Source organism: Diabrotica virgifera, chromosome 5 (genome assembly GCF_917563875.1).
Source record: "Diabrotica virgifera virgifera chromosome 5, PGI_DIABVI_V3a".
NCBI lineage: Eukaryota > Metazoa > Arthropoda > Insecta > Coleoptera > Chrysomelidae > Diabrotica > Diabrotica virgifera.
The window spans coordinates 62,873,576-62,894,212 of record NC_065447.1 but is presented as its reverse complement, the minus strand read 5'-3'; the positions used below and the strand labels follow the sequence as shown (position 1 = coordinate 62,894,212).

Here is a 20,637-nt window from a genome sequence, read left to right as displayed (position 1 = left end):
TTGAAAAATGAATTTATTAACGTTTCGGCTTTCACTTCGGACGTCATTATCAAAATACAAAATATTAATTTTATATAAATAAGTACATTAATATTTTGTACTTTGATAACGACATCCGAAGTGAAAGTCGAAATGTCAATAAAATAATTTTATCGTGGCTGAATGGATCAAGCAATCCAAAGCCAATAAGAAAAGAAAAAAAAATAATTTTTCAAGTTAAATTGTGGCTTATTTCCCAGTTAGAATAGTATTTTTTTTTAATTTCTAAAAGGGAAATCCCTGCAGTTGACTTGTACTTATGTAGGTATCATAGTTATAACAACAATTTTTTTAATGGCAGGATGTAGGACCCCACACTAATTCTGCCCAGGGGCCCCCACTGCCTTAAGTCCGGCTCTGCATAGTCATGAACATAGGCTAAAATATAATATTAGTGAAAAATATAGATTCATCCCATTGTTTTTTATTTTATTTGGCTTTTTTGTTATCCTATTGATCTGCTTAGACGACAGAAAATTGTTATGTAAATTAATTCATTTTTCAACAATGGAGCAAATGCAAAATACTTCACCTTCCATCTCAGGGTCGGTTTTGTAGAAAACCAATAACAAAAAAATTTGAATGAAAAATATGTTTTATACCACACAAAAAGTACAAGATTTCAAAAATAGAATATTTCTATTTTTTGTACCCAATATTCTACTAACTAATAAAAATACTATATTTCGAGTATTTCTTTTTTCATCATTCTTAAAAAGTCGTCTAGGTTTACTTCTCCATCTCCATCTCTATCAGCTTCATCGATCATTTCGAGTATTTCTTCGTCTGTTAAGTCGTCATCTAGTTCCATTACTACTTTTTTTAAATCATCAACTGTAATGTAACCTTTACCATTTTCATCAAACAACCTGAAAAATTATCACAAAAAGAACGTTTTAGAAATTAAAAAGAAATGAAAAAAGGAATGGAAAACGAAGAAAAATATCGTTGTACTAATATTGGTAATCAATATATTAATAATATTGTATTACTAATGGTTGAGAGTATGCTTGAGAATGACAACTACAAGCTATACTGGGACCGCACTGTGCTCACAGATCAAACAGTGGCACATAATAGACAAGATCTGGTACTATTTAATAAATTAACAAGACAAACAACACTAATTGATATGGCGATACCTAACATCAATAATCTACGTACTAAATTTACTTGAAAAGATCGCCAAGTACAGAGATCTTAGAATTCAAATACAAAGACAATGGAGAATGCAAACTACCCAGACAATACCTATAATTATAATATCTACTACTGGAGTCATTCCGAAGAACCTCCTCGAAAGCATAAAAAAGCTGGGTCTAAATGAACATCTTTATAAACCATACAGAAAGCTGTACTACTCTCGAAGGCCAGATGTGTACGAAAATTTTTGGGAGATACTCCAGCTTACCAAGTCGCCTAGGGCTGGATAACACGGAAAATGTCCCACCAGAGCTCAATTTTAATACCTGCCTTTTGATACCGTAGGTACCTGGGATGAGTCAATTTTCCTCTTAGAGGGAGTGTGAGTCGTATGGCTCAATCTGGATTGTATTACTAATATCAATAATATGTTTATAATGAATAGGTAGGCCACAAAACACCCGTGTCCTGTGAGCACCTGCGTAAGGAAATAATCCAGCTGATTGTGACCAAAGTCTACCCAATCTCTTAGGTTCGGGATCAGCATCTTTACCTACTGTGCCATATCCACCGTGATATCCCATTCTTCTTGCCATCTTCCAATTGACCTTTCTCTTTCGCCTCTTCTTTTGTCTAAGGTCTAGGTCTCTTCTCTCATATAGCTCTTTTCTTTACACTAGGACCAACATATGTAGAGGAACAGATCCAGGAAAGCTGCCGTAGAGACTATCCTGCAGGCACATGACACTCTCAGTAGAATTGTTTTATCCACTCATGAGCCTGTTCTAGGCCTGTATCTATACCGTCCCACTCCTGACTGGTGCCCGATCGACTGCACATCACCGAGTAATGCCCTCTCCCTTTCATCCATTATCATCCCCAGTGCAGCTGTACTATTCGCAGCCTTCCGGGTCACTTCCCGTACATTCTCCCCCAACTTTCCATTCTGGTGCAACGTCCCTCCAAGGTACTTCACGTGTTTCTTTGGTATCAGACACATCCCCACTATTGAAGTCAACCTTTGATTATTCCTCATCCTTAGTCACAACCAGCACAGCGAGGTCATCTGCAAATACGATGTGAATTGTGCCCTTTCCGTTTTTACAGTTTATAACAACTTCATATGCCAGGTTCCACAGCGTCGCGCCCAAGAGAGATCACTGTGGAACCCCGGAAGTCACGTTGACAACCGTGCTCTTTTCCACCATAATCTTTCTCTAGTCCAGATACTCCGCCATTCATCAGGTAACCAGGACATTATTCCTCCTCCATTGTCTTCATTAACTCATTCCACTGCAGCAGAGCCGCCCAGCGATGGTCATTCCCTCTGTTGCGTCGTCCTGCTTCAAATACACTCATGATTGCACCAATCGTGATTTTCTTTTACGAAAATCGCGTAAATTGCCTCGGGCATACACCTTACCGATGCACTGGGAGAGGCAGATGTGGCGATACTTTTCCCCAGCTTTGGAGAGCAGTACCAACCTAGATGTCCTCGAAGGCTTAGGAAAGGTATGTGCTTCCAGCAGTGCTTTCATGTGCTTCAGAAGCCTTGTAGATCCTTCACGGTCTCAGGTGGTATCTGATCCAGTCCAGGCACCAGTGCGTCTTGAATGCGCCCAATTCCTCGACAAGTTCATCCATGGTAAAGGGTATAGCCACCTCAGTTCACTCGTCCCTCCATACTGCATGCCATCTTCCGGCCGGGAAGAGCTTCGTGGTACTTCGAACTTCTTGCGCATAAGTATTTTGTACGGAGGGTAAGCATGAAACTTCATCTTGTATAGCTGGCCCAGATGTCCTCATCCTGATCTGCCCCTTGGTCTCGTGAATCATCTTATTATGACTATAGCTTCAGTTCTCAGTGCCTTTATGTTCTTTAGTGACTCTCCGGTTTTGACCTTGCATCCTGCTCTCTCCATTTGTCAGTTCCTCATATACTCTTGCTTTCGCCGCCATTCCTTTTCGTATTCCTTCTCCTAACAAAAGTGGGCTCCATATCTGTATATATTCAGTACCATGAGGTCCAGAGTACCCAACCAGTCAGTCAGTATTCTGCCGTGAGTGTCTATGATGGGAGATCCCTTCCTCATATACCCTTGCTTTCGCCGCTACTCCTTGTCGTATTCCTTCTCCTAACAAAAGTGGGCTCCACATATGTATATATTTAGTACGATGAGGTCCAGAGTACCCAACCAGTCAGTCAGTATTCTGCCGTGAGTGTCGGTGATAGGAGATCTCACTCCGCTGTTTTTGCTTTGAAGTCTTCCAGCACCACGCATTCTCCTCTTCCTGCAAGATCTAGTCCATCTTCCTCTCGTATTTCACGTTTGGAGAAACATAACAGCCAAACAGCAACACCCTCTCCATGCGAACAATCAAATATCCTTGTTTCTACTTAATTTCATATACTCACAGCTTCCTATTCCTGCACAAGCTATCAGTCTTGTTAGTAAATTCACCGGCTTACTTTTTTACTAAACTCTTTAAGTAATCTCTTTTTTCTTTTTCCTTTCTTATAAATTTCTAATAACTGCGACTTGCAAGTCGAGATTTCCTTGAAATTTTTTCATATACAATTCAAAGATTATGCAAAACAACTGGTCAATATAATAAAGAGAAGGAAGCTGAAATACTTCGGTCACAGTATGAGACACCCTGAAAAATATGATCTTTTACATTTGATCATTCAGGGAAAGATCCAAGGCAAACGTGCTCCTGGTAGAAGAACATCATGGCTGAAAAATCTAAGGCAATGGTATGGAAAATCGACTACATCGTTATTCAGAGCTGCTGTCAGAGCTGTCAAAGTCACGATAGCGATATGGAACTAGAAGAAGAAGCTTTATTCAGGATGCAAAATCTCTGTAGACCTATCTTCTTCAAACGTTAAAAATATGATTTCTTTAATATGTTTCTTTATGAAAAGTTCTAAATAGAACTCTATTTCTGACCTAAATGGAGCAGGTAAGTATAAACCTCTCGAATTGATTTCTAATTGGCTCTATAAGTATTCTCTCTTACCTATCTCTCATCGATCTCCGTCTGTAATTTATATTCATATGACCTTAGATAGAGTTAATTAAAATATTTTAATGTTCTTGGTGAATGAGTCCTTGAGCCCTTGAGCCATCTGACTTCTGAAACAAATAGTTTCTCTCAAATTCTAACCTTGCTAGTAGGGATGGTCACAAGCTCGACCTTAACACGGCTCGGCTCGAGGCTCCGCTCGTTTGACGAGCCAAGCTTCGAGCTCAAGCCAGTCTGTTTCTTGCGAGCCGAGCTTCGAGCTAAATCAATTTTTTTTTTTCGAGCCGGGTAGAGCCGACCTGAATTCGAAACGAGTCGAGCTTTCCTTAACTAGCTTGTCAATATTTTAGGTAATACTCTAATACCTTTTCTAATTCATTTTTTTTTGCTACGACTGATACTTTTGTTTGAGAATACGTAATTCAGACTACAAATATGTATTTTCAATAGTGATGTTGAAAAAGTAACTATTTGTTACAAAGTACTCGTTACTTACGAATACCGAAAGTAAAGATTACTATACAGAGAGGCAAATCGTTACTTTGATTACTCTAATTACTTCGTTACTTCGTACCAATCGTATCAGAGCGAGTAACGACTATTGTATCTACTTTGATTACTTTGATTACTCTGATTACTTCGTACCAATCGTATCAGAGCGAGTAACGACAACGACTATTGTATCTACTTTGATTACTTTGAATACTTTGATTACTCTGATTACTTCGTTACTTTGTACCAATCGTATTAGAGCGAGTAACGACTATTTTATCTACTTTGATTACTTTGATTACTCTGATTACTTCGTTACTTCGTACCAATCGTATCAGAGCCATTAACGACTATTGTATCTACAACTAGTACACTTGATTACTTTCTAGATTCTAGACTGACCGGAAAAATGTGGAAATGATAATGTTTCTACAGTATGATCAGATCAACAACTTTAATTTTGCATGTATTGCATTTGTTTTATTAGAATTAGACCAGGGCATTTAGGGGGGGGGGGCATACAAAATACCTACACACTGAAAAATACGATTCTCGATATGATTACCGGTACTCAAATACAAAAGTAACAAAAGTAATCACAGTAATCAAAGTAACGAATACTGTAAATGATTACCTACTTGTTATATCGGAATACCTATACAAAATACCTACCTACTGGAAATACGATTTTCGATATCATGATTACCTCATATTATGATTACCGGTACTCAAATACAAAAGTAATCATAGTAATCAAAGTAACGAATACTGTAAATGATTATTTTATACACAAGTAACAATTTGTAACGAATACTCGAAAGTAATTATAATCAACATCACTAATTTTCAATATACAGGCTCGAAATATTCGAGCTGAGTCGACACGAGCCACGAGCTCAACCTGCAGCTCGAAGTTCAAGCCGAGCTTCTATCTCGAGCTCGGCTCGAAATTTTAAGCCGAGCTTAAGCTTGTCAAAAGCTCGGCTCGGCTCGGCTCGAGCCATCCCTACTTGCTAGGTCTCATCATCATCACGTAGCGCTACAATCTTGGGTGGGTCCTGGCTGAATGTACAACTTTTTTTCCATTTGTTCGGTCTTGCATCAACCTAGGGTCAAATGGAATGTTCATTTTCCGGAGATCTCTTTGGATGTTACCTCTCCACCGCAGTCTGGGACGTCCGAGTGGTCTTTTGCCTGTAGGAATTTCCCGCCATGCCAGTGTTATGCCATGTTTTATACCAGTCCTCCCATACCAGTGCTAAGTCTAACTGTCTGTAAAATTATGCGATTTTATTATTATATTCATAAAGAAAGTATGCTATACCCTATTCCACGAACATACGCCTGTTTTGGATTACTTCGACAACGAATATTTTACTGTGCAAAATAAGAAGAACGAAAGTAAATTGCAAATTACATTGTTGTTTATTGGAATAATTATTAGCGCCATTTACTTTCGTACTTCTTATGTTGCACAGTAAAATATTCGTTGTCGAAGTAATCCAAAACAAGCGTATGTTCGTGGAATAGTCCATATTATGCATCCCTTTGATTATCGTGAAGATTAGTTAAATTGTAGTGAAGAGTAACAAAAAGAATGACACATACTTAAAAGCTTTGATCATATCTTCTTTTGTATCATTTTCAAACATTTTCGTAGCTAAGAGGTATAAGAAGTCATCGAATGATATTTTTCCAGTTCCTGCTTTGTCAATATCAGCTACCATCTTCCGTATTTCTTCTTTTCCTGGTTCAAAACCAAGTGCTCGTATAGCTACCTTAAGATCTTTTATGTCAATTTTGCCAACTCCTATAATAACATATAAATATATAAAACCTTTCAACAAAAAACAGTTAAAATGTACTCGCAATTACTAGTTCAGGGTAATAAGGATTTTCTCGGGACACTCAAAGATCCAGGTAGCTGACTACTTGTTTAGTTATTGTAGACCTATAGGAAGAAAACCTACCTGTTTCCTGCCTAGAGTTCGCGTCCGTTTTTTAATTATTAACAATTTAGTGCCAAAATCGCGATTTTTCGATTTTTTGGACTCCATTCAAAAAATAAATAGTTGACATAAAATTACAAAATTCAGTTTTTAGAACATTGAAAAACCTTCAAAATTCAGATTTTTTAAAGTTAAAAAGTTAATTTGTTGCTACGCAAACTGCAAAATAAATTAAAATCGTTATTTGTTAATAACTTTTATTAAAACTACCTTAGAACTTTAGTGTTTCACCCAAAGTTGAATATTAGGGTACTTAACAAACTCTCGAAATTTGAGACTGATCCATTAATTAGTTTAAGAGTTATTCTATTTGTTTATCCCAGAGATCTTTATTTTGCAATAAGATAAGACAGAAAATAATGAAAATAGAGCAATTCTGAGTATGCCAAATGAAAGTAGAAGAGTGATAGTATCAAAATGTATTAAAAAAAGATAAAAACATGATTAACATAGTCAAAAATCGTAATGCCAAATTTTTAAAATTTTGTAGTTTATAAACATTTAGAATAACTTTAAAAATGTTGTCCGTAGAAACAATCTGTTTATATATTCGAAAAGATAGTATTTTAACACGAATTTTCAAATAAAAAATTTAGCCTGGACTTATTTGGGACAAAGTTAGTCATATGTTTTTTTTAATTCACAGCTAATAATTAAGGAATCTCATTAACAGGGCCGTCTTAACCCGGGGGTGCAAGGGGTGCGAGGCACCCGGGCGCCAAGTCCAAGGGGCGCAAGCCGAACACTTGTTAGGCTCAAACTTGCGCTTCATGTCCTTAACAAACTACAAACAACAAAAATATATAAGTGCACTTTCGGTATTGAAATATGCTTATTACACCTACGATATAAAAACCCATTTAGATTAGGAGCAAAGCTCCGATTCTGCTGACAAAAGTTACTATCGTTTGTGGAGCTGTGTGTATGTAAAATCGCCGCATTGCTAGTCGGTATTTTTTAAAGGTGGCGGTAGAATATTTTATGACGGCCGAAGTTAGTCTAGGTTTTTTACAGGTTTCTACTACCGGACAAAGATAAACAAAATTATTTGAATTTTTGAAATTATTGAATATTGATTTTAGATCATTTATGAGGCCAAGGGTATGATAATGGAGCAAATATGAAAAGAGAAAAGAGAAAATATTGGCTTCCAAAAAAATTTTTTTGGACATGAATCCTCGTGTGTCTTATATTCCTTGCGTGGCTCACAGCTCACAGTCTTAATCAAATTTAGTGCAAAATGACGCTGCTAAATGCTCATTGGAAATTATTTTTTTTTTCAACTATTCACGAAATGTATGTAATTTTTAAGATTTTATGTTTCAAGAATGTCATACCTTTACATTAAAACTCAAAGTTGAGAAGAGTAGAATTGACTCAAAAAATATTTCGTTTTAATATGGGGAAAATTTATGATGCATTATACTCAATTCTTGACAACAACAAATACGACAATGACACAAGAAACATCGCAGGCTTCATCATCATTCAATCTTCGCTTGTCCACTGCTGGGCATCACAAGTTTATTGATGACAAAATTAAACTTTTAAGTTTACCTGCTCTGTCGTGACATGGTACAAATATTTTAGCAAAGGTTAATATATTGGCTATATTAAGCTATTGTTAATAGAGCAAAACTTTGCAAACGAGCGATATAGTCCTGTCTCGCCAGGGGGGGCCTGGCCTGTACCTGTACAACGGCCTCCTTAATTCAGATGGACTTACCCAAGTTTTTTATGTATTTTGACCCGTAGAACACGAATTTTTTGGGTAACAGTTGATCCGGATGTCGATAAGATTTTTATAAACAAAGAACTTGAGGAATTACATAAAACAGCGATTTTTCGCAAAACAAAACATTTTTTTGTATTTTTTGGGTGATTCTAAGTAAAAAATGTTCTTACAAGTTTTTTCGTTTATTAGAATACCGTTTAAAGGAATATCCCCGTTTAAGGAATAGAAATGTGAGGTCTTTAAACGTTTATACCAGCAACCAATAATCGGTTATTAGAATATCCCGGTTATAGGAATACTTTTGCATGGCACGAGGCTATTCCAATAAGCGGGTTCGACTGTACCACAATTTAAAACTACATGATACCATCAGAAATACATATCAAGCGAGGTGTGAGACAGGGCGACACTCTCTCACCTAAATTATTTATAACGGTCCTCAAATAAGCCTTTAAGATGCAAAAGTGGGAAAATAGAGGAATAGAAATAAATGGGGAAATGCTCAATCACCTGCGTTTTGCCGACGATATAGTACCTATAATACTTATAACCCAAGATCTAGGTGAAGCACAACAAATGCTACAAGAATTAGAAAACGTATGTTCAACAATAGGTCTAAAAATGAGCAGTCAGTAAGACCAAATTTATGACAAATTTAGTTCCCAGCGAACACCTAACCATCCAAAATCGAGTGGTCGAATTGACAGAAATGTACATATATATCTCGTTTATTAAATCAGAATAAGCAAGAATAATCAGTCGTGTGAATTTCAACGACGAATAATACTTACTTGGATGGCGTATGGTTCCCCAAGAGACATCTTTAAGAGCAACATACGAAGCAGAAGCTATCATACTCACCAAAACAACAGCACTAAAAATGCGAGTGGCACAAAGGCACATGGAAAATAACACAAAAGCACAAAATAAGGAACCAAGACCTGAGGAAAAGAACAGGTATCACTATTTTAATGTCGTCGAACGCATAGCCAAGCTGAAATGGAATTAGGCAGGTCACGTAGCCAGACTCAAGATGGACCAGAAAACTAATTGACTGGCGCCCAAGAGAAGACAAACACAGCAGAGGACGACTATCAACACGCTGGGTGGACGACATTAAACGAATGTCCAAGAAATGTCAACAAGACGCACAGAATCGTGGAGAGTGGCGAAAAATGGGAGAGACCTATGTCCGGCAGTGGACGGAAGAGTTGTATGATGATGATGATGATAAAGAAAGAAATCTACAGTATCTCGGACATGTGATGCGGGGCGAGAAGTATGGCATCCTGCGACTCATAATGCAGGGAAAGATAGATGGCAGAAGAAGCATCGGCAGAAGACGAATTTCATGGCTGAAGAACCTCAGAGAATGGTTTGGATGCAGCTCAAAACAACTGTTTAGAGCTACTACCTCAATAATTAAAATAACTATGATGATGGCCAACCTCCGTAGCGGAGATGGCACCTGAAGAAGAAGATGATGATAAACTATATAATCTTCTGACAAAAGGGGGCGCAAAGACGAGTCTTGCACCCCGGCGCCGTGTATGCTCAAGACGGCCCTGCTCATTAATGCCATTTTAAAGAAGGGGATTTGTATTTTTTCTTAAAAAATTTGCACAAACATTATACCTTCACAGCACCCTCTACAATTTTTCAAAAATATAGTGGAATCGATTACTAGGGGGAACCTAAAAATCCAGCGAGTTAAAATACCGAAAAAGCAATTTCAAACGAATATAATTTGCTGTATCTCCGGATCAACTCAATGTATTTTGATCTTTCTTTTTTTAATTGGTATGTAATTTTTACGTACATTAGAAATATGCAATTTGTTTATAAATTTATTAATTAATAAACAGTCTAATTTGTTTAAACCATTCTTGAAAAATATTTTTTTTTACAAAAATCTATTTTTTTAATTATAGTATCATTAATGATCACAGAAAAAGTTAAAGTACACTTTAATAAATAAATGATTTTTATTAGATAATTATTTATTGAAGATAATTTATGATGATGATGATGATGATGGTGATGTTTGGCATGGAAACTAGTCCATTTGCCACAGATTTTTGCATATTAATATAATCTTATTATAAGTTATTAATTATGGTATATTACGAACTGAAACTTGACTCTTACAAATCTAAATTATATATCCGGAAGCGTATAGATGATTGCATACGAGTTCAAATATTGATTTCTGATTGAGTGACAGCAGATGGGTTATGTTTGCTGGAAGTTGCACCTTACCTTTTACAAGGTTTTCAGAAAATATATCTGAAAGCGTTTTATTCTTAAAACATCCAAAAAGGATGTGATTAATATCACACTGGGAAATATTATCGCATGAGCACTTTCCTGATTCGATAATGTTGAATCTAGCCAGGTGAGCTGGAACAGCACCGTGACTAGTTTTTAGTCTAACGATAGTTGCAGCTGATCGTTTAGTTATGTTATATTGAAATATATGTGGTAATTCTGTCAAGGATGGTAACACAGGATGAATCTTATAATAATGATTATTTGAATTATTCGCCAATACTTTCCATCTGTCTTTCCAGTTATAGTTTATTTTTTCATTATGAAATTTGGTTAGATCCGTAACAGTGAAAATATATTCTTGTATACCAGAATGCGTGGAATTCTTAGCAAGCTCGTCTACTATTTCATTACCTTTTATCCCGCTGTGACTTTTTGCCCAAATAAATGTTACATTTTTGTTTCTAATTTTATGTTTAATTTCACATATCAGCTCACAGGTCTTACGATTTAATTCAATATTATTAAGTCCGCTAAGAACTGACTTAGAGTCCGAAATAATCACTCCATCTTGTATACCCTCGTGCTCCAGCCAATCCAGAGCTTTCCCAATAGCTACTGCTTCTGCGGTGTAAATAGAGCAATGCGAATGAAGTTTTATTTTAAATGACTTGTTTTTGGAAGGAATGTACACTGCAGACCCTACCTTTCCATCGTTAAGTTTAGAGCCGTCTGTGTAGATTATGGTTTTATTAGTGTATTCACTCAATATGGATTTCAATAAAGTGTTATTTATTTTACATGATTCTGAATATTTCGGAAATATAATATTTAGTTTTTTGTAAATCGTGTCAAAATCTAATTTATAAAGTGGCTTGACATAGTTTGTTGCTAATGTAACCGGTAAATCATTGGTTTCCAGAAAAGTATCGGCTAACGGTGGAGAATTTTTAATTCTCCAGTAATTATTTACTAAATTTTGAATAGATAACTCATACAGCATACTCAGTAAGTCACTTGTTCTTGCTCTCAATTTTAGAACATATTTGGTTGCCAATAAATTTCTACGATTTTTTAAAGGCAGTTCATTACTTTCAGCAAGCAGCAGCGGACATGGTGTAGATTTCATAGCACCCAGAGTTATTCTCAAACTTTTAAACTGAATACGATCTATTTTTAGTAGATGCGTATTGCTTGCTGAACCGTATAATATACATCCGTAATCCAGAATCGATCGCACGTAGGTCCTGTAGAACATCAATGATACTTTAGGATCGGCACCCCACTTTCTACCAGTGACACATTTTAGAAGATTTATACCTCTTTCACACCTTTTTTTACATATTGGACGTGTTTCGACCATAGTAATTTAGGGTCTAAGATCATACCAAGATATTTATACTCATTGACAACTGGTATATCATATCCTGACAGGTGTAAACTATCAGGTGTACGTATCCTATGTCTCGTAAATATCATGATGGCAGATTTTTCTGGAGATATTATTAGGTCATGGTTTTTAGTCCAGGTATCCACCAGCTTCACGATGTGTTCCAGAACCCTTACACAATCAGAAGATAATTTATTTATTAAAGTATACCTTAACTTTTTCTATGATTAATAGGGATAGTATGATTAAAATCATGGATTTTTGGGAAAAAATTATTTTTTCAAAAATTGTTCAAAGAAATTAGACTATTTATTAATTAATAAATGTCTAGACAAATTACATATTTGTAATGTACAGAAAAATTACATGCAAATTAAAAAAGAACGATCAAAATATATTCAGTAGATACCGAGATATAGAAAATGATATTAGTTTTAAGTTGCTTTTTTTAGTTTTTGAACACGTGCAGTTTTCGGCTCCCAGCTCCCAGCTCCCAGCTCCCAGCTTCACTTACCACGACTAGTCACCAGTTAAACTACATTTTTAAAAATTCGTGTAAAATACCAGCTTTTGTAACATGTAAAATGACTTTTTTTACAGACAATATTTTTAAAGTTATTCTAAATGTTTTTAAACTACAAAATTTCACAAATTTGGCATTAGGATTTTTGATTTTTAGATAATCTTTTTATCGTTTTTTAATACATTTTGATAGTATCAGTTTTCTACTTTCATTTGGCATACTCAGAATTGCCTATCTTCATTATTTTCTGTCTTATGTTATTGCAAAATAAAGGTCTCTGGGATAAACAATTAGAATAACTCTTAACTAATTAATGGATCGGTCTCAAATTTTAGGGTTTGTTAAGTACCCCAATACCCAACTTTGGGTGAAACACTAAAGTTCTAAGGTAATCTTAGTAAAAGTTATTAACAAATAACGATTTTTCATTATTTTGCAGTTTGCCTAGCAATAAATTAACTTTTTAGCTTTAAAAAATCGGCATCTTGAAGGTTTTTTAATGTTCTAAAAAATTAAATTTTGTAATTTTATGTTAACTATTTAGCTTTTGAATGGGGTGCAAAAAATCGAAATAATCGCGATTTTGCACTAAATTGTTAATAATTAAAAAACGGACGCGAACTCTAGGCAGGAAACAGGTAGGTTTTCTTCCTATATATAGGTCTACAATAACTAAAAAAGTAGTCAGCTACCTGGATCTTTGAGTGTCCCGAACATGGTCTATTTCTAGCTTATTACCCTGGTCTATACCTACAAACCTAAGAATATTATGTTTATTAAGAAGGATGTAATAAAATAACAGTTTTGTTATCATAACACAATTAAAAATCTCAGTTAAAACATTATGCTTGGCATTCGTAAATATTTATAAAATAAAAAAAATATATTTTCACAAAATATTTAAACCTAACTTTGTAAAAACAGACCGGTAAAAACAACTTATTTTATTTTAATAACAGATTAAGAGCAACCGGAAAAGAAGAAGAGTAAGCTATACAGGATTTAAAATATAGTATTTTTACTACAAAAGCGATATTGCGTAGCTCAAAATTTTTGTAGTTCTCTACGTCAAAAATTTTGACCTACGTAATATCGTTTTTGTAGTAAAAATACTATAATTTAAATTTGTCAAATTTTCTATCATCGTGGGATCGGTACTCACCGGAAGGACAGCAGACGCTCGGAGACAATTAGCGTCTTTTTGTAAAGAAAATGAAGTCAACTTTACTAAGTAATAAGTCATTTACTCAGCGCACACACACTACACATTACACTATAATCTGATTGCGAAATAAACCGTACCATTTGTCAAATTAAAATTAAAAAATGTAAAGTAAAGCATAATGACGTAACAACTAGGTGAGCGTTGTTACGTTGGATCGTTGGGTATCATGTTGGCTACCATAGGTATTCGTTATCGTGGCTTTATTTCCAGCAGCTCGAAATAATAATGTAGTCAATTGTCCGTAGCACTGTCTTTAGTTTTTAAAAAATGATGTTCTCCTTCTGCCATGACCACGTATAGTTTGAATCTTTTCCGGTATATTGAGATGCAAGAGATATTTTTAGATCGCCTAACAATGTGGCTGAAGTATTCCAGCTTTAGTCTGAAGACTCAGGACTGGTACTTCACTGCTAGAAATCTGATCCAGCAAATACCTGGACTTTCTCAATAGGCGATCCATCTCGTCAGGCCTTTGAGAAAAAATAAGTTTAAGGCCCTTCTTCGGCTTTGGTTAGATCATCATCAGACTAGTGATGTTGAAAAAGTAAACTATTCATTACAAGGTACTCGTACTCGTTACTTACGAATACCGAAAGTAACGATTACTATAAAGAGAGGTAAATCGTTACTTTGATTACTTTGATTACTCTGATTACTTCGTTACTTCGTACCAATCATATCAGAGCGAGTACCTATTTTGATTTTGAGTATTATATCTACTCGGTTGATATCGATTGATGTCGGACCGGTATTCCACGAGTGTTCGGTATCAGTACAGTTAACTAAAATTTTATCTATGAAGGGCGAAGGCTATGAAGAGTTTTACAGGATTACAGGGCGCTGAGAAGTAGCTGAAACAGAGGGAGGTATATCATTCAACAAAGCATGCACCCAGAAACTGATGTCTATACGATTTGTCGAGGTAGATAATTCACAGAATTTCACAGATGTTAGTTCTTTTGAAAATAAAAGTGCAACACATTAGATTTTAATAATAAATACACACTATTCTTATCAGGCCTAGAAAAAAATAGCTTAGATTGACCGGAAAATATGTAGAAATGATAATATTCTAGACTATGATCATCAACTTTAATTTTACATGTAGGTATGGCATTGTTTTTATTAGACCAGGGAGGGCATTTAACACTAAAAACACAGGAATAAATCGATTTTTAAATATAGTAGGTATATAGAGACTTGCAACTTTTTTCATTGTATTTAAGATAAGGATAACGTCTGGAAAAAAGTCTACAATAAAAAAATAGGTGGAAATGCATTATTACATTTTAAAGTGTATAAAACGCATCGAAAAATGCATAAACATGTTAAACTCAGTATATTAAGGGCCATATTTTCTTATTTCGGGGTATTTAGAGTCACTGAACACGAATTTGTAATCAGAAGTACCTGGGTGCCTTGGATTACTGCTAAGGTACGTCATCTACAGATTCGAGGGTTTATTTTTGGTACTTAATTAATGCAAACAGATTACTCGAGATTACTGATATTGTGGAGCAGCAATGACGGAACAATTACATATCATTTAATTTAAATCCATTAAATAGATCGGTGAAGGTCGTTGTATCGGATCTTATACTTATACGAAATACTGAGAAATGCTATTCTCGATATGATTACCGGTACGTAAATACAAAAGTAACAAAAGTAATCAAAATAATCAAAGTAACGAATACTTTAAATGATTACTTTATACAAAAGTAACGATTTGTAACGAATACTCGAAAGTAACTATAATCAACATCACTACATCAGACCAAAGGATGTCAGGAGACAGTAGACGTCTTCTTCCTCGGAGCAACAAAGGCCGAAGAAAACGGAAGCAAGGGGCGTACAGCCTAACTCTCCGGGAAAGTTTAAGCAAACTAGCCAAAGAGAAAGGGGAAGGCTTCCTCTTCCTCACAAGGCCAGCAACCGCGAAAATAAAAAAGAGGCAACTGAAAAACTCTACAAACGCAAAATTAGCTTAAAGAGACAGAGTTAAAAGTGAAGCCAATAGAGATGGCTCTAACTAAGGGCCTGGGGGAAAGACGCTCCAAGAGGTAACAATGATTAAAATTATAGAGGCGAATCTTCAACGCGCCAAGGATGCTTCATATACCATTGACAAAAGATTCTCAAATGAAGTTACAGATGAAGTACTAATCCACAAGCCTTGGGATAAAATAAATAAATAAATAAATAAATAAATAATAGCTCTATTACCCAACAGTTTCCCATTTCTAGGGTACAAATTTGAAATACATTTTTCAGATAGCATACAATCAGTATGATGAAAATAAAGAGTGAGAACAATTTAATTAAACAAATAACTATGTAAATAAGAAATAAAAAAATAAATCAAAAAAAATTAACAATTTAAGGTACTCCATAAACCAATGAGGTATCAACTAGATGATTAATTGAGCATGAAAAAATATCACAATGGTTGCATATTTTGTTATAGTTATCGCACATAACATAAATCGGTGACTTTAGTAATATGTTTGTTCTCGCGCGTGGACAAGTAAACACGATAGTTGACCTGGAAGATATTCGTGGCACATTAAATCTAATTTGGTCTAATATATCGCTGCAGTCAATACAGTTGTGTAATAACTTAAATAAAAATGATACCGAAAATATAACTCTTCTTAACTCTAAACTTACAATATCAAACCTGTTACATAACAAATCGTAATAATAACCATGAGCAGGATAATACTCCATCAACCTTAAATGCTAAATATTTTAAAAGTTTTCGTTGTACCTTTTCAATCTCTTGCATATCACATCTATAAATAGGATACCAAATTAGGCTACAATATTCTAGTTTTGTTCGCACTAACGATAGATACAGCAGTTTAATCGGTCTTATATCACTAAAATTTCTACAGTTTCTGATGATAAAACCATACATTTTTTGAGCAGATACTTTCTGCTCAATATGGTCATTAAAGGTTAATTTTGAATCAAATATACCTAACTCCTAAATCTTTAATGCTATTACATTTTTCCAGTTCTGACCCATGAATTACATAATTAAAATCAATCTTATTTTCCTTTCTAGAATATCTTACTACTTTACATTTATTGACATTAAGAAAAAGTTTGTCTTTTACTGGAATAGTCCGAATTGGCGGCATAGAATCCGTCAACGCGGTGCTATATTCAGATAGTGGGGCCTCATCTTATTCCATTCCTAATTACCATCCAAAATGCGATATTTTTAAGCAAGGTAATACCAGACTGCATGTTGCCAGAAAATCGTTAGCCTTCATGGATCAACATCACATCAGCCATTTACCTTGCCCACCACGATCTCCTGATCTGTCCCTCCAATTGAGTATGTCTTGGACATGATACGTTGCAGGCTCTTTAATTTGCAATACCCTCCATAGACTTTAGCAGCTCTTACTCTTCTTCTTCTTCATCTTATACTTGTTGTAGATCTGTCGATCTGTTAATTCCGACGTTGAAGTATTTCTTTATTGAGAGGTAGACGGCCAGCTATCTCTCCACCTTTTTGGCGGTCTCCCCGGTGGACGCTTGCCAGCTAGATTTCCTTCTAGCGCAATTCTTCATTAGTCTGTGCTCCTCCATTCTTTTTACATGACTGAACCATTCTCTTCGTCTTTTCCTACCCCACCTTACTACATCTTGCATGCAACATTGTTCCTTGATTATGTTGTTTCGTATTCTATCCCTTCCTGTCTTCCCTGTAATTGCTCTTAGTATCTTCATTTCGGCTGTTCGTAGCATGCTTTTGGTTTTATTGGTGTCTTCTCTTGATTCAATACCATAGGTCATAGGTCATAACAGGTCTGATGCAAGTTTTATAAATTCTAACTTTGCTGTCCATTCTCATATTATGGGTTATTCCGGACCACATCTCTCAAACATCCGGACATGACTGCGGACTGCGGCCTTGTTTATTTGTCCTCTTAGGTCTCTGGTTAGGTCATGATAACTTGATAAATATATACCTAGATATTTGAACTGGTCTAGCTGTTCTCTGGGTTTCCCCTGTATTACGAGCTTGCATATAATTGAATCTTTCGCAGTGGTAATGCATTTTTTTTTCTGCGTGGATATGTTCATGTTCAGGTCATCCACATGCTTGGTACAACCGATAAAGTTGTCTTTGTAGGTCATCCTCATCCTCTGCAATCAGGGCTGCATCATCCGCATAGCACACATAGTTGTAGCGATTCCACATCTTCCATTATTCTGTCCATCAGAATATTGAATAGAAATGGGCTGAGGCTGTCTCCCTGCCTGATTCCCCCTGGTGTTGGTATGTTGGCCTGTTGGCCATAGTGGTGTCGCTTGTGTTAATTTTTGTCGTGTTGTTATTTTTGATTTGTTTTATAACTTCCACAATGTTTGCATGTATCCTTTTTTTCTTCATTTTCTGTAATAGGGTAAAGTCGGGTAATGGCAGATAAGACACGCTGCTAAATCCGGACACATTATATTTTGGCCAGACTAAGGGCCGGTACTTTATGTCCCGGTTAAACCTCGGTTAGCTAACCAGGGTTTAATCGGGACAGAAAAGTACCTCATAGGGCCTCTTGCGTTGTAATAAAAGCAATTATAATAATTATTATAATTATTTATGAATATAATAATAAGTATAATTGCGTTTATATCTATGTTATGCATATATTTCTGTCCCGATTAAACCCCGGTTAACTAACCGGCTGTTAACGGAGACATAAAGTACCGGGCCTAAGTCTCTAATATTTACTTTGCCACGCTAAGTGTAGCAATACACAAAGTCAGTCGTCTGACAAGTTTTGAATTGAGTAGGACTGCTACGCTCGTAAATTTCTCAAACGAAAAGTGATTTCTTGAGTGTGCATTACAACAAACTGTGTTTTTTAAAGGTAGGTAAATATTTTTAAGTATTGCGATATTTGTCTCTCCAGTGCAGCTATTTGAATGTGATTCTTTAGTGAGAATTTGAACATAATTATTTTCATTAATTCCTTAAGAGATCGCCGTTATAACCTAATATTTTTGAAAGTGCATTTCGGCTAATACCGGACACATGATTTTGGTTAATGGCGGACAAGCGGGTAATTGCGGACTGACCCCTTTTCTTACCTGCAGCGACTCTGAATGATAGCAGATCAAGTGAAGAGACCGAAAATAATTTAAATATTACACGTGTTCAAAAGGAGAATGAAACAACTTCTGAAAAATCATCAACTGAAGTCAAATGCCGTTGAACAACTGAGAAATCTCCCATTCCTTCGACTTCAACTAACAATGAGAACAAAGCGTCAGCTGAAGTAAATAAGACAGAAAACGATGCTGTAGGAACCATTTTTGCAGAAATATTAGCATTGCTTTGTACATCGGAAACAAAATAGAAGATTCGAAACAGCAAAAAACAACACTCTAAAATTTTTACTTCAACACCATTTAAAGCAAAACTAGAAGAAAAATGTCTAAAAAAAGTTGACTCTTCAAAACGAATTATTGCGAAAAGAAGAATTGTGGAATAAAGGCAATCCGAGAAGCAAGAAAAATCTAAGAGAAACAAAGGTAAAGTGAACTATGAGGACGAAACTGATCAGGAAAAAATTTTTTGGGACAGTGAAGAAGACAAAGATATTAATGAAGATATTTGCTTAGTCTGAGGAGAGTTTGGAAAAACAACGAGGTATGGATGAAATGTACATTATGTGCACTTTGGGCTCATAAAACATGTACTGATGCACAAAAAAAATATTTGTGTGTGACTTTTGCCAATAAAATTGTGTTACGGCTAATAGCGGCCCTCTGACGCCATTACCCGACAAGCATGGCTAAAATCGGACACAACTGTATTTTTTTAATGTTTATTAGGTACATTAGTTTTATCGTTGTTTATGCTGTTTTTTAAATAAAGTATCAATAAGTAGTATTTATCATTTAATTTGCACTTGTTTTAAATACTATGAAGTAATAATTGATATTTTTATAAGTAAAATAACTTAAGCGTCCGCTATTACCCGCTATATCACTAAGTCTGACTCTGTCAAATACATTTGTTAGGTCTACGAAACAAATGTATGCGGGTTTGTTATATTCTATCGACTTCTCTTTCATTTGTTTCATGTCAAATATAGCATCCGTTGTCGACCTGCCTTTTCTGAATCCTTGCTGTTCTTCTCTGTTCTTTATCTTACACGAAGACAAAGAACAGATTCTTAATATTTATCTGAGCTCTTATTCACGAAGTTTTAATAATCTGGAATGAGATACCCCAACAGGATATTGACTGCCTCATTAGAATTATACCCAGACGTGTTAATTAGTGTATAAGAAACAGTGGATCTTCAACACATTATTGAACCAGATTCTGCAGAAATTTGACGAATCAAGCTGAAAATTCTGTACTTTGTTGACCTAGCTTTAGTAAAATTGATCACTCGGTTTTCCGATTATACTTAGCTATACAAAGATAAAAAATTTAAATTGTAAGTATTTGGGACACCACTGAAATATATTTACTGGCTTACCTTGGTGATCAAAAAGATCGAAAGCCTGTTTAAGATCGTCTTTTTGAGATGAGCTTAAAATAAACTTTGGTGGTAACTTTTTTCTAGTAGTTTCTTTATCTACTGTGGTAGTCCGTTTAAATAGAGCCTAAAATAAAAATATTTTTTATTTGATATGATTTAAAAATAAACGTACCATTAATAATTGTATTATAAAGCGCTATTAAAAAGAAAATCAGTGAAATGCAAATACATTTGACAAATATGTCATTATAGAACCAAATTGTTCATA

The 20,637-nt window shown here is 35.3% G+C and overlaps 1 protein-coding gene across 2 annotated transcripts; it reads right to left on the bottom strand.

The window, feature by feature from the left end:
* Positions 1-235: 235 nt before the first annotated feature.
* LOC114325149 (uncharacterized) lies at positions 236-20,628 on the bottom strand. 2 transcript variants are annotated; one of them, XM_028273104.2, is made up of 4 exons: positions 20,542-20,628; positions 20,367-20,493; positions 6,313-6,514; positions 236-908 (listed from the first exon to the last, which is right to left on the bottom strand). In XM_028273104.2, the coding sequence occupies exons 1-4, from the start codon at positions 20,542-20,544 to the stop codon at positions 719-721; spliced, it is 522 nt and encodes a 173-aa protein (XP_028128905.1). In that variant the 5' UTR covers positions 20,545-20,628; the 3' UTR covers positions 236-718. The 2 variants fall into 2 exon arrangements, with proteins under 2 accessions (XP_028128905.1, XP_050506011.1); XM_050650054.1 differs by lacking the exon at positions 236-908 and adding an exon at positions 5,589-5,976.
* Positions 20,629-20,637: the final 9 nt, after the last annotated feature.

Coding starts and splice junctions, on each gene's coding strand:
- LOC114325149 (XM_028273104.2), bottom strand. Junction 6,515..20,366: donor CGATCTTTTTGATCACCAAG/GTAAGCCAGTAA, acceptor ATGTTATTATAG/GAGTTGGCAAAATTGACATA. Junction 909..6,312: donor GATATGATCAAAGCTTTTAA/GTATGTGTCATT, acceptor ATAATTTTTCAG/GTTGTTTGATGAAAATGGTA.